Below are 13,896 nucleotides of genomic sequence, written 5' to 3'. Positions count from 1 at the left end.
CAGCCGCCGCCGTTTGACCCTACCCGGAAGTGAAACGCGGCGCTTCCTGCGGTTGCAGAGGGAAATCTGCGCGGCACGTGTCTCCGTGGGACACGTCACAGCGCGCGAGGAGCGGGACCGGGAGCCCTCGGGCACCGCGGCCGCCGCAGCAGGGACGGGGCAGCGCGCGCAGCAGCTGCAGCAAAGACGGCGCCACCGCGGAGCTCTCGACTGTGCCGGGCTCTTGCCCCGGCAGCCAGGGGGCCGGGACAAGGGCGCGCTTTGTACGCGTTACCGGCACATCCGGGCCGCTTCAACGGCGCCTCGGCTCAACGCTGCCGCGGTGTCGCGGTTCCCGGCCCGGGCCGTTCCCTTCGCCTGCAGCCGCTTTCCCGGGGCCGGCGCTCGGCGGTTCCTCCCGGTCAGAGCCCGAGGCTCGGACAAGCAGCGGCCGCTTCCCCCCCAGCGCTGCAGCCCTCATAAAGAGCTTTTTCCGGCTGCACTTTCCTTATCCCGAACGCAAACATCCGCGGGCTTTTATCGCAGCGGCGCCTCCCGCTCACTCCTTCATTCTTTAGAGCGTGCGTGAATGTCCCTGGAGCCAGGGCTCATCACACACCGCCTCCGGAGCTGCCGCTGCCCCACGCCCTTCTCGTGCCGCAGCAGGGCCTCTCCCCGGTCCCGTTTCACGCTCCCCAAGCCCAGGGACCATCTGCCCCGGGTATGGGCAGAATCCCCCCCAGCCCCAGAGCAGAAGTGGAGCACGGTGGGCTGTCAGTTCAAAGGTTTTATTTAACTGTCATAAAAGGAGAACCAGACAATGATTCCAAACCTGTTAACCCGGGTCTAGGACTTACAGACAATTGCACCAAATCAAATGAACAAAAACCTCTCTAGGGGCAGGGCAGGGGGGAGTTAGAGGCAGAGATGTAGCTACGAGAAAGCCACATGTACTTGGTCCCGGTTCTAATACAGCCTCAGTGTGGTTTGATCCCAAGAGGTGGCTGAGGAGTGGGAACGGGCCTGTCCGGCCCAGGGGTCCCAAAGGGCTCCTTTGCCCCAGGCACCGCTGCGGCATTGGAGTGTGAAGGCAATAACTGCCGCCAGGCCAGGCACAGGTTGTAAAGGCAGAACAGATACATAAGGCATAACCGCTTTGGAGCTTGTCCATCACAAGCTCTTGGTTGATCGTGTCAGGAGCAGCTGCAGAAACAGCCGAGTCCATTCTCAGCCCGGAGCCAGCAGGAGGGTGGGCGCTGGCCTGGAACCTCAGTGCTCGCAGTCGCTGCAGCTGCCTGGGTGTGAGGGGACGGGAAGGGACATGATGGCAGAGCCGGTGCCTCCCGTGCCCTCGTTGCCCACCACCCTCCCTCTGGAGATGTCCCGTCTTGAGTGAGGAAGGACCAGCAGCAAAGCGGGAAGTTGAGACTCTTACCTAATAACCCATGAGGGGCGTGACCAAGATGAGCGCCATGCCAAAACCAGGGGACATGATTAAAAAGTGTAACAGGGGCAGGGCCCCCTCCCTAGAGGATCCGTGTTACACATTAAGGCATCATGGTTACCGGGAACATCCACAAATGAAGCTGCCAGAGCTCCCAGCCACCAGCAGGGTGGAGGGGGAGGCTGGGCATAACTTGAGCCAACACACGGGGTCAGGAGCTGCCTGGCATCAAAGTCCTTCAGCTACTGGAGGCAGTAGCTACCCTGAGCTGTGCACAGGAAGCCAAGCACAGGAGCTATGAGGGCACAGGTGTCTCCCCTCCAGCACCTACCGGTATAAGGGCAGGTGGGAAGCAGAAAGGGGCCAGCCCTGCACCAGCAGCACAACCCAGGCCAGGCAGCTGGAGACCAGATGCAGACAGCAGGATTTGGTCAATGCACTCAGTGATTCTCTGGGGAGGGGGCACAATACAAAACTGAGCTCATCATAACAGGGTGGGGGTAAGGGAGGAGGGTTCCAATGTCAGCACTTTGGTATGGGGGGGAATTTCTACGGTAGCCACTGTCTGATTCACGTGCTCTGGGGTTTGGCCTCGGGAAGGGCTAGTCCTTCCACTCCTTCTTGATGGTCAGGTTCCACTCCCAGGACAGGTGGTCAGTCTTATCATCATCTGTGAACTTGGATTTGACATTGTAGTTGCCCCGAGCCAGCATGCCCTTAGGGGCTTCTTCCATGGGGGTCAGAAACTCATATTCCTCTGCTCGAGGGCCGTAGCTGCCAACCATGTATTCGGTCTTGTCAACTACAGGAAGACAAGAGTGGAGCACAGCGCCTGGTTTAGAGCTTCCCCTGCACGTGGGGCAAGGCTAAAGCAGATGCAAGGCCTGTGACAGCTACAGGCCATAGCGAAGCTGTGAGGACAGAAGGGTCACCCACATCCACAGCTCTGCTCCAGGAACAGCTGCTGCTGCAGGGAGCAACCCCCTCCGCCAGCACCGAGCTGCTCCCCAGGCATGAGCGTGTCCAGCCGGGTGCTGCTGCCCCGCACAGACCAGGAGCATTCACACATCACCCTGCAGTGCCTGGAACCGGCTGCCTCCCCAGCAGACGGAGCAGAACCCCTCACAAGCAGCACCCGCCTCAGAGCAGCACTTACTCTTCACTCCTTTCCGGAACGTGTGCTGAATGTACTTCAACCCTGACACGATCTCCCTGTTAACCTGCAGGGAGACAAGCAAGGACTGTGCAGACATCCACAGAATCCCAGCTGGTTTGGGTTGAAGGGACCTTAAAGCTCATCCAGTTCCAACCCCTTGCCCCAGGCATGGACATCTTCCACTAAGGGGGAGGCTCAAACCTCCTCAGGACATGGCCCTTCCCACCACAGCAGGAGACTGCTCCCCCATCACTCCCCTTTCTGGGGCTCAGGCAATCCCCCTGGGATTGCAGCATCCCAATGTTCATTCGTTCTATTCTCAGACCTCAGTTCTTACCCGAAAGGAGATTTTTATCCGGTATTCCACACCCTCCTTCAGCACAAATGCTTGCCTCCTGTAGCTCTCCAGGTCACCTACAGAGAAGGGAGAGGGTTGCTCAGGGTCCCTCTGTATTGTGCTCTGGGGTGTTGAGGACAGTATCTGCAGGAGCAGGTGATGACCCTTGGAGTGGGACGGCTGCTCACCACAAGGCTGTGGAGGCCCCAGCCTGGGCCTGTGGGACAAACCGTTCATGCCTGCAGCACAGGCATTCCCGACAGGGAGTGGCTCCCGCAGGCTCCGCTCCAAGTGGCTCTCCCCTGGGAAGGGCTGGAATTCTTCCCTGGCTCACCTGTCAGGTCCAGCTCCAGAGGGCCCGGGGCAGTCGTGCAGACCAGAGTCAGTTTGGTCACCACCACGTTTGGAGCATTGGGATCTAGAAGACAAGTGTAAGGGCTGTGAAACACCCTTCCCTAAAACTGGCCAACACAAACCCTTTTCCTTCCAGGGCTCTTCTAGAAAGAGCAACAAAAACAGTGAGAAGAATGTCCCCCTTGGCTGAGGTCCCCAATATGTGGGGCCAGCCTGTGGGCCCATGAGCAGCCCCCTCTAAGGGCAGTCTGACACCTGCAGTTCCTGCACCTAATTCCACGGGCTGGAGATCAGCGCAGGGAGCACGGACATGTCTTTACGCTCCCGGCTGGGAGCAGGGAGGAGGCAGGAGGTGACTGATGGAGCTGCAGCTTCAGTGAAACACAGCCCCATCCTCGGCTCACCTGCACTCACGGTGACAGCACCAAGCAGCGCCTCCTTGTACTTGCGCAAGCTCTCATCGTCCTTGTCCAGCTCCTGGATCTCCTGGATGCTCTTCTGGGCAGGGGGCTTGTAGTTGACAGAGTGTTCGTCCTCCTCGTTTTCAGCTGCGATCTGGGCCAGCTGCTCAGCTGTGGGCTCCTGCTCTGCCATCCTCACACACACCACGTACACTGCAGTGGGGAGAAGAAGTGAAACTGCACCCACCTGCTCCAGCCAGGCCTCCTCAGCACCGTGACTGCAGGGACACAGCCCTGCCCAGGGCCCGTGGCACAGCCCCTGCAGGGACACAGCCCTGCCAAGGCCGCTGGTGCAGCCCCTGCAGGCTCCTCCAGGCCAGGGCTCATGTTCAGCCCATGGAGGCCCATGAAGAGACAGGAAAATTCAACCTCAGTGCTTTACTCATAAGCTGGAACAAGTAAACACCCAAAGCCATAGAGAAGATGAGCTGCTCCACAAGGTAAGCGGGTAATCTCGCAGCAAACCTGAGCCCAGTACAACCCCAGTTCAGTTCTGCTCTCTACAACGTACAATTCCAGCTGAGAATAGGCCCTGCCCCACCACTGGCACAAATGCCGGGAGCCTCTGCTGCAGCCCGGAGCTCACAGCTTGTGCCTCGGAGCCGGTCCGAGCCGGGTGCTGGGGCAGCAGCATGAGGCTCCTGCTCCGCGCATCCCCCGCTAGGCCCTTCCCGAAGCTCCGTGTCTCCAGCGGAGCAGAGAACGGATCGAAACCGCAGCGCTTGGCTCGGCTGTGGAGGCTCCCGCCGGGAATCACCAGCTGCGGGTGCCGGGGGCAACACCAACACCCAGGTAAAGAACTGTGCACAAGGCAGCGGCACCCACAGAGGTTCTCGGTGCTCCCGCGGGCATGGAGCCCAGCGGCACCAACAGCAAACGTCAGCCTGGACCCTCAGAAGTCTTAAAACACTTCCAGTGACAGCTTTGGAGCCTGTGCAAACAAAATCCTTCCCCAGTGACCTGCTGGCAGATCCAGGTGTTTCTGCCATTATCTGGCATTCCCGCACCCGTTCAATATTCCTGCCTGGAGCAATGTGCCAACAAATAACTCACAACAGACCACAGGGCTGCACTTGCTGCTGCAGCATCTGGCCTCCACACGGATCAAGACCTGCAATGTTTGGTATGAGCACAACACACCTGAACACAGGCTGACACATGGCCTGCACCTGAGGCACAGCCGCCTCTCCCGGCACCTGCAGTGACTGACAGCAGAGCTGCCACCCGGCCCCACTGACTTGTTTTGCCATAAATATCCTGCCTGTTTTGCTGGGGATGGCAAAGGAGGGAGATGAGCCACAGACGGTGAAATTCTGCCCATCTCTGCAGAAGAGAAGTCTACAGCTGATGTGTCAGCAAACACAGAGGAGAAAGGAAAGGCGGTGGGAGAACTGGGACCAGCCCCTCTGCCAGGACGTTGGGTTGAGGGGCTGAGGGCAACAAGGCTCAGTGCTGGGTCCTGCACCTGGGTCACAACAGCCCCACACAATTCCAGGATTGGGGAACAGCAGCTGGAAAGCTGCCCACTGGAAAGGGCCTGGCAGTGTTGGTCAACAGCGTCTGAGTAAGAGCCAGCTTGTGCCTGGGTGGCCAGAAAGGCGAAGAGCATCCTGGCCTGTGTCAGCACCAGTGCGGCAGCAGGGCCAGGGCAGTGATTGTTCCCCTGTGCTGGGCACTGGTGACGCTGCACCTCAAATCCTGTGTTCAGCTCCGGGCTCCTCACTAAAAGAGAGACATTGAGGTGCTCAGGGGGCCCTTCTCATTCCTACAACTACCAAAAAGGGGGTTGTTGCGAGGTGGGGTCGGTCTCTTCTCTCAAGTAACAAGTGACAGAACAAGAGGAAACGGCCTCAAGTTGCACCAGGGGAGGTTTAAGGGTTGATATTGGGAAATGCTTCTTCCCTAAAAGTGTTATCAAGCACTGAATGGGCTGCCCGGGGCAGTGGTTGAGTCACCATCCCTGAAAGCATTTGAAAGATGTGTAGATGTGGCACTTCAGGACAAGGTTTAGTGGTGGCCTTGGCACTGCTGGGTTAATGGTCGAACTTGATGGTCTTAAAGGTCTTTTCAACTGAAAAGATCCAAATTCTCCAATTCTGGGGCAAGGCACATCCCATCTCGTGGGGCTCCTTTCCTGCCCCTTGCCCACTGTCAAACCTGAGAAAAGACTTGTCCTGGGCTGGCAGCCTCCTGGTGTGTCTGGGGGCAGGGCACTTGCAATGGATGCGACTGGTATTTCTGGGTATTAAAGTCTGACTAAGGTTTATCACCAAAGGTGGGGGGTGGCGTGACACTCTGGGGTCATCACAAGGGCTTGGGCCCTGCGTGGCACAAGGTCTGGATGATGCTCACACAGGAGCAGCCATGGTGTGAGTGCTGACTTCTGGCAGCTGAAATAACAGCTCATGTCCTGGATCCAGTGTCCTGCCCTGCGGAGCTGAGAAATGCACTTTGGTCTCACAAGGAGCCACTGCTCATCGATAACCAGCCTTGGGTGTAACAGTCCGGCAACAGCTTCCTCCCGCACAGCAGCTCCGTTGGGGTAACCCCTCCCACTGCAGGTATTTAGCAATAACCGTGCCACAGAGGGCACAGAACCCCAACACCCCACAGGCCCAGCTCTTTGGTTGCATTCCTGCACCTCCAGCCTTCACCCTGTGATCCAGAGCTCAAGACACAATCACCCCCCTCCATGGGTTCCTCAAGAACCACCCAGGTTCTCACGGGATATCTAAGACAATGGAAACCCATTAGAGACAGAAACCAGCCCTTCAGACCAACACAAAGCCCTGTATCAACAGCAGCTCAGGCCAGGCCAGGCTGCAGCTCCCTGAGGAAGCCCTGGAGACACCAACACCAGTCTGGCTTTTCCATCAGGCTTCCCTGGGAGCAGCAGTGGTGGGAACCAGCTCTGAGATGGCAGAGAACTCAGCGCATCACAACCATCATCAGGGCCTTGGCCTCAACCTTCAGCCTCTGGGACAAAGCTGCTATTACAGCCCAGGTCAGCAAACCAGAGCTTGTGGGGGTGAAGGAGCAGCCACTGCACTGCTGGGAGAGAACAGAACTGCCCCACAAGGGCACCAACATGGAGGAGAGGGACGTGCCCCACAGCACTGCCAAGGGCTCGGCTCCTTAGGCAAAGCCTTCCTGCACGCTGCTGACCTGACCCATGCCTGGCTGCCTCTCGGAGCTCAGCCTCAAGCCTCAGCGTGTTTGGAAGGCTATTCCTCTCCAACTCCTCCTGACATCAAGGAGACAGATGCTCAGGGGCCCTGCGTGGTGGTTCTCTGGCTCCTGAGGCTCAGCCAAGCGGCTGAATGCTGGAGCTGGTGCCTCTGCTACTCTGCGAGAGGCACCCTCTGAGCTGTGCCCGGCACCACAGAAGCCTGCGGAAAATAGCAGGAGGCCGAATCGCTTCCCATTGGGAATTCACTGCCTCTGCCGCTTCTGCCAGGTCAGCCGCTCCTCACAGATTCTCTCGGCATTAAGGCACAAGAGCCAGGAGCCGGCAGCAGCGAATGCGAGAACCCCATCTCCTGCCCAAGAGGAAAACTGCGGGGGACCAGCCCTGCCCGTCTGCAGCAGTGAGCAGCGGCTCCCTCAGCCCAGGACGAGAGCCCGCAGCATCGGTGGGAGCCGGGTCAGTCCAAGCCCCCTTATGAGCCAATGGCTCCGGATGTCCACAGGCCACGGGGCAGCCTCGGACACAAGAAGTGTCAATCCCGCATCCCAGCCTTCCTCCTTCCCATGGTGCAGGGGAAGCTCAAGCAGCTGCTCAGCTGGAATTCAGTGCAGAGCTGTTTCTGCCGGGCTCATTTCCAGTGTATTGCACCGGATCTGTTTGCTTATCCCAGCTGCTGCGGCACTGCAGGGTCAAGCAGCCCGAGCTGCAGAACCCAGCCCAGGCCGCACTGCCACCCTGCACACAGCAGCACCACAGAAGGGGACCAGGAATAAATGGGGCTCAGATATCCCCAAGGCAGCAGCAGGTGAAGCCCTGGGGAGGACCCACTGACACTTCCCAAGGTGAGCGCTGCCTCTGACACCACCCAGGAATTTGGGATCCAAGGGGACACCCAGATAACACTGCTGCACCAGTCGCTGAGTGGGAGCATCCTGCGGAACTTCTCGAAGCCCCTCACAGCACTGAGATAAAGGATGCTGGGACCGGCTGCTGCCTCCCAGGCACTTGGCAGCTGGGACATGGTTTAGTTTTCCCTTTTGCTGGTGGCACAGCCCTGCTCCGCAGCGCACCTGCAAGGCAGGAGCTGTCAAGAACAAAACCGGAGGAGTGAGCAGACAGTTCCGCGTGTGAATCCCCCAGCCCTGCCCCCAGAGTGCAAACACGCACTGGGGTAACGCTGCAGCGGGGACACCACCGGCTCGTGGCCCGTCTGTACAGCGGAGCACGGCAGCGAAACCATCCCAGCTCAGCGAGACCAGGAGCACCCGGGCGGGCAGAGCAGCAGCAGCGCGGCCACGGCCCGAACCCTCAAGGCAACAAATCGTTCCCTTCACGTGACTGGGAGCTCCTCTCTCAGTGAAAGGAAGTTACAACTCCCAGACCTGCTGCGAAGCGCCCGCGGGGCCGAGGCAGCCGCCGCCGCCGTCCGACCGGGCTGCGGAGGCCAGAGAGACCGATCCCCCCCGGAGGAGCCGAGCTGCAGCCTCCGCGCACGGGGGTGCCCCCGCTGCTTTACCGTGCGGCACCGCGGCGACAAACGGGCTCATTGCCCTGACCCGGAAGGAGCGGAAGGAAACCTCCCGAATTCCTCATTTTATGACTAGAAACTATTTATGGAAAACCTGTTCAAGGCAAACAAGCGCCCGCGGCTCGGCACCCCCGGCCCCCGGGCAGCGGCAGAACCCCGCGGGGAGGCCCGGAGCAGACCCTGCTCCCGCGGGAGCGCAACCCCCCAACCCGGCCGCGCTTCGCCCTTAACGCGGCCCCGCGCCCCAAGAGCCCCGCCCCGGAGCGGCCCAGCCGGGGACAGCGCCTTCCCGCAGCGCTCGGAAGGTCGCACAAGGGCAGTGGGGGCCCTGGGCCCGCACCCTGCCGCGCCCCCGGGACAGCGGGTCCAGCGCGCCCGGCCTGGACATGCCCGGACCCACCCGACCCCTTCGCGGCGGAAGCGCTGCCCCAAGGCCTGATCCTCCCCCACTCCCCGGTGCCCGATGCCAGTGTTCGCCGCCCCGCCCCGTCCTACCGGCGCCCCTCGACCGCGCTGCGCTGACACCCCCGCGGGATCCGCCCAGCCGCCCGCGCGCCCCCGCACTTCCGGGACACGCCCGTCACTTCCCGTTATACGAGCCTCTCGCCCCATTTCCGGGCACGGCCCGGCACACTGATTGGCCCAGGGGGATTCGCGCGGTATGGCGGGGCCGACCATAGAGTTGGGGTGGAGGAGCAGAGCGCCGCAGGGCGGGGCGGGGCGCGGGAAGGCGCGCGGGCCCGAAGGCGGGGCCTGCGTGCATGGGGCGGGGCGCGGGAAGGCGCACGCGGGGGGCGGCAGCCACAGCTCTAGACACGGTTCTAGTTTATTGCGGCGAAGGTGAAAAAGCCACCTCGGCCCAACAGCAACAGTAAAATTTATCCCAAAAATAACTCGGTACAAAACGGGTCTGCTCGGAATTAAAAAAAACCTTTACAGGAGTTTAAAACCTATCCCAGAACGAAAATAAAACAAATCCCACCCCCGGGTGGCAGCTGCAGCCCTGCCGGGAGCCAGGAGCCACAGCCACGTCCTCCCTGCGCCGGCCACTTTAGCTGGTGTCCATCTGGAAGAGAGATGAGAGCAGCCGTCACCGCGGGGCGCCCGCAGCTCCCACATCCCTGCCACCCCTGGAGCTCCCCGCGCTGCTGCACAGGGACACGGCAGTCCCACGCAGCTCCAGGGGGCAGGCGCCCCACAACAGAAAGGCACAAGTGGGAGTTGCTGTGCTGCTCCTCCCCCTCCCACCCACCGTCTGCAATTCCACTCATCCCACTCTGCACTGCCACCGGGACTTCAACCGTTCCCACAACACACACACGACCCCGGTTCTCTATTGAGATTTTAATCCACCCACAGGGCAGAGACTCCTGGTTTTGCCTTTTGCTTTTCCATTTTCACTGCCCATTATCCCTGAGGGTTTCGTCTGCAGCTACTGCTCATTGCAGCTGTCCTGCAAACAGCTTCCCAGCTGCCAGCAACAGCAGCTGCCCAAGTGCTGTGGAGAGCAGAGCCAAACACTGCACCGAGGTGCTGCCTGGCTTTAGAGGGAGCTGGTGTTAGTCCCAGGATCTGGAAAATGGTCTCTGCCCAGAGAAACTGTGGCTGCTCCATCTCTGGCAGTGTTCAAGGCCAGGTTGGATGGGGCTTGGAGCAACTTGCTCAAGTGGAAGGTATCCCTGCCCATGGCAGGGGTTTGAAACCGGATAAGCTGTAATGTCACTTCTAACACAAACTAGGCTGGGATTCTATGATAAACCTCTTCCTGCCAGCTCTGGGCTGCCACATTTCCCAGGAGGAGATGCTGTGGAAAGCACTTACCCTGGCATTGTAAGCATCCAGCTGTGCATCTAGTTCCTCTGCGGAGAGCTGCTGTTTCGAAGTTCTTCCAGCTCCTCTGCCTCTCCCTCTGTTTCCACCACGAGTGCCTCGCCTGCTGCCGCCAACACCACCAAATCCCGAACCCCCGCGGTTCCTGGTCATGCCACCTCTGTTTACACTGCCAGTTTTCAAAAGCAGCTGATTTAGTGGCTGGTGCTTAACCCACAGAGATTCCACAGGAGAGGGCCCAGGCAGGGTCCTGCCCTGCACGGGGTGCTCAACACTCACCTCTGTGCTGGTCTTCTCTGTGTGTCAATCTGTGATGTGACCAGCTGGATGTTCATGGGGCGCCCTGCAGGAAGAGCAGCCCAGGGGCTGTGTATGAGCGGCGTGTGGGGTACAGGAGGGATGCAGGAGGCATGCAGGAGGGATGCAGGTGCTGGCAGGTGCCACGGCTGCGCACTCACCGTCCAAGGGGACGCCATTGTACTGCTTCATCGCCTTCAGCGCATCCGCCTTCCTCTCGAAATGCACGTCCGCTGTCCCGAGGCTGCGGCCAGACCTGTCATAGTGCACGGCTGCCTTCTTCAAGGTTCCAAACTCTGCAAAGAGCTCCTGAGAAAGAGGGGAAGAGCAGAGACATCCATCAGTGCTGCGAACACTGCACAGCCCAGGATGGTGCCGGCCCATCCCTACACACACCACCACAGGTGCCTTTCAAATCATTATGGAGAACTCAGACAAAGCACCAGTGAAACACGGAGCATGAGCCCAGCAGGGAGGTGCCACAGGTGGCAAAGCCAAGAGGGACTTCAAGCTCACCACGTGTGAGGCACATATTCACAGCAGCAGAGCAGGCTCAAGGGACGCTGACCCAGGGGAAAGGTGGGTCATTTAGTTGAGGCTGACTCAAAGGGTGACTAATAAAAATAATCCAGACCCATGTCGCAGAGGAGGAACAGCCTACGAACACAGACAGAGATGGCCACAGTTTCATTGTGCTGAAGTTCTTTTCTCCTCCTAAATCTTTACCAGATCAGGTGCAATTTAAAAGCACAGCACATAGGAATATACCCCAAAACTTGAAATGAAGAACTTCCTCTACTGAACTAAATCTCGTTTTATAAGAGCATGTAGTGACAGGATAATGGGAATGGTTTTAAACTGACAGAAGCGAGATGGAGATGAGCTCTTAGGCAGAAGCTCTTCCCTGTGAGGGTGCTGAGGTGCTGGCACAGGGTGCCCAGAGAAGCTGTGGCTGCCCCATCCCTGGCAGTGTTCAAGTCCAGGTTGGGCACAGGGGCTTGGAGCAAGCTGCTCTAGTGGAAGGTGTCCCTGCCCGTGGCAGGGGTTGAAACTGGATGAGCTTTAAGGTCCCTTTCAACCCAAACCAGTCGGTGCTTCTATGTCATTTACTGTCCCAAAGGATGGAAATGAAGAGGCAGTAATGGAGCCACTGATTTTGTTTCGCAGGTGCTACATTTAGATGGTCAACAGGACATGTCACCTTCGCAAAGTTCCACTGCACCCCATGCCTCAAAAGCTCAATATCTGCCCCGTTACAGCCCAGACGGAGTGGTCACCTCCTGCAGGACCCACTGTGGAGCCACCACCACAGCCCTGATGTGGTGCCCACAGCACCACACGTCCTTCAGCTTCCCAGCACACCATGCTCAGCAGGGCTGTGGGCCTGCTCCTTCCTGTGCTCGTGCACCAGAGGTGAATGTTTCACAGCACTTGCCAGCAGCTTCCCAGAGCCAGGTTCAGTCTGCGCTGCGCAGCTCCACACATCCGAGGCTCCTTCCAGCCACTCCTGCCTGCTGTACACCTGCTGAACCATGTTACTGACATGACTAACACATGAACAAAGCAAGCCATCATACACCTGAGGCAGCGCTCCGTTATAGGATGAGTAACAACAAATAGGTGTAAAGCCATTAAATCAACTTTGCCGCTAAATAACCCCGAGTGGAAATTCATCCACACATCAGCCAGAGCCAGAAGCAGAAAAGGCGAATCTCAACAGCTGCAGGAAGCACAGGAGCTGGTCACACTGAGGTGACTTCACAGAGCAACACACTTATGGAAACCTAATCTGCACTTACAGGGGGAAAGAGCAGGTTTTAAGTGCATTACTCAGTAATGACGTGACCTCAAAAAGCTCCCTTCTGATCCCCCAGGCACAGCCAGGCTGGCACATGGAGCAACCGAATGAATTAACTGACAACAAAGGCAGCTGCCTATTGCAGTTGCTTACTTTCCCTGGTCAGGATGTGAGGACCAGAAACCATTCCAAAAGGAAGCACTTCGCAGCATGATGGAGCCAGTACAGCCCCGGTATTTGTGGGTGTTGCTGGTGCCATTTGTGGGTGTTGCTGGTGCCGGTGCCCTCCCCACCAGGGAGCCCCATGCCATGGTATGGAGATAGAGCACAGCGACATTCAACCAGGAGAATCCAGCAGGTTCTTACCCAAAGCACGGCTGAAACAACGGACACAACCACAGCACGACACTTGGCTAGAAGATAACACAGTGGGTATCACAGGCACCCCCCTCACAGATAACTCCTCCCAGGTACACCCATGGAATACCTCAACACTCAGCAGAGCTACACAACCAGGACCTGTACACATGGAGCGTGCGGCTGTACACACAGCACAGTTCCAACATCACTGCAACTACACAGACCTCGAGTTTGAACAGTTTAGAGTCAATTCTCCCATTGCGGCTGGATCCAGCAGCACCTTTCCCCCTGCGCCATGGCACAGACCCTACAACACCATGAGCGCCCTGCAGGCAACAGCGGCTGTTCCGAACTACAGCCCCTCAGGATCACCAGAGCCGCTGCAGGCCGGGGGCTCGCGGCACAAACCTCACCACTGTTACAGAGTTAACACACCCGGGGGCTTTCTGTCCGGGCACGGAGGGAGCAGGACCTGCGGCGCTCCTGCGCGTGCCTGGTGTGCCCTACCCCGACGCTATGAATGAAACCCCCCATGAACACCCCCCGCGGGGCCGCCCCCGAGCCCCCACCTGGATGTCCGCATCCGAGACGCCGAAGTCCAGGTTCGACACGAGCAGCTTCCCGCCGGTCTCCACGCCGGCTCCCGCCCCGAAGCCGCTGTCGAACAGGTCGTGCTGCCACTTCTCGGGGAGCTGCTTCGGCTGCAACGAGACCGGCACCTCGCTGACCGGTGTCGGGGCACCGCAGGGCACAGGCTCCCGCCGGCCCCGCTGCCCCCCCCGCAGGGAGCGGACAAAGGGCCGCCCGATCCCGCCTCGCCGAAGGCCCAGCCCGGTTCCCCCGTCCCGCGCCGCCGCCGAGCCCCACAGGCGGCCGCGCTCCCGCCCGCCACCGCCGCCGCATCTCGTACCCGACTGTAGGGCGCGGGCCTGTTCCTGCCGCCGCCCCGGGCCATCACCGGCCTGTTCCGCACGGGGCCGCCGCCTCCCGCTCGCCCGGCTCCCACGCCGCCCCGTCCGGGCCCACCCCCGCGGGTGGCGCCGCCCCGGCCTCGGCCGCCCCGGCCGCCGCCCCGGCCGGCCCCGCGCTGGCTGCGGTTGAGCTTAATGATATCGTCCAGCGACATGTCCATCTTGTCGGCCATGATGGCGGCTCCGCTCCGGGG

The 13,896-nt window shown here is 59.7% G+C and overlaps 2 protein-coding genes across 3 annotated transcripts; both read right to left on the bottom strand.

Annotated features, from left to right (window-relative positions):
* Positions 1-765: 765 nt before the first annotated feature.
* On the bottom strand, positions 766-3,864 carry ARHGDIA (Rho GDP dissociation inhibitor alpha; the record flags this gene model as incomplete). Its single annotated transcript, XM_080629711.1, has 5 exons — positions 766-2,225; positions 2,580-2,643; positions 2,917-2,993; positions 3,251-3,334; positions 3,675-3,864. 5 exons carry the CDS (start codon positions 3,862-3,864, stop codon positions 2,026-2,028), a joined length of 615 nt encoding a protein of 204 aa, XP_080485837.1. The 3' UTR covers positions 766-2,025.
* ALYREF (Aly/REF export factor) lies at positions 3,745-13,875 on the bottom strand (the record flags this gene model as incomplete). 2 transcript variants are annotated; one of them, XM_080629709.1, is made up of 6 exons in its annotated part: positions 3,745-3,884; positions 10,268-10,445; positions 10,556-10,619; positions 10,735-10,882; positions 13,301-13,432; positions 13,642-13,875. In XM_080629709.1, 6 exons carry the CDS (start codon positions 13,873-13,875, stop codon positions 3,867-3,869), a joined length of 774 nt encoding a protein of 257 aa, XP_080485835.1. In that variant the 3' UTR covers positions 3,745-3,866. The 2 variants fall into 2 exon arrangements, with proteins under 2 accessions (XP_080485835.1, XP_080485836.1); XM_080629710.1 differs by lacking the exon at positions 3,745-3,884 and adding an exon at positions 9,255-9,512.
* Between the last annotated feature and the right edge of the window lie 21 nt (positions 13,876-13,896).

The sequence above is a fragment of the Psittacula echo genome, assembly GCF_963264785.1.
Source record: "Psittacula echo genome assembly, chromosome: 14".
Taxonomy (NCBI): Eukaryota; Metazoa; Chordata; class Aves; order Psittaciformes; family Psittacidae; genus Psittacula; species Psittacula echo.
Note: the sequence above shows the minus strand (reverse complement) of the source record. Positions and strands in the feature narration are given on the sequence as shown.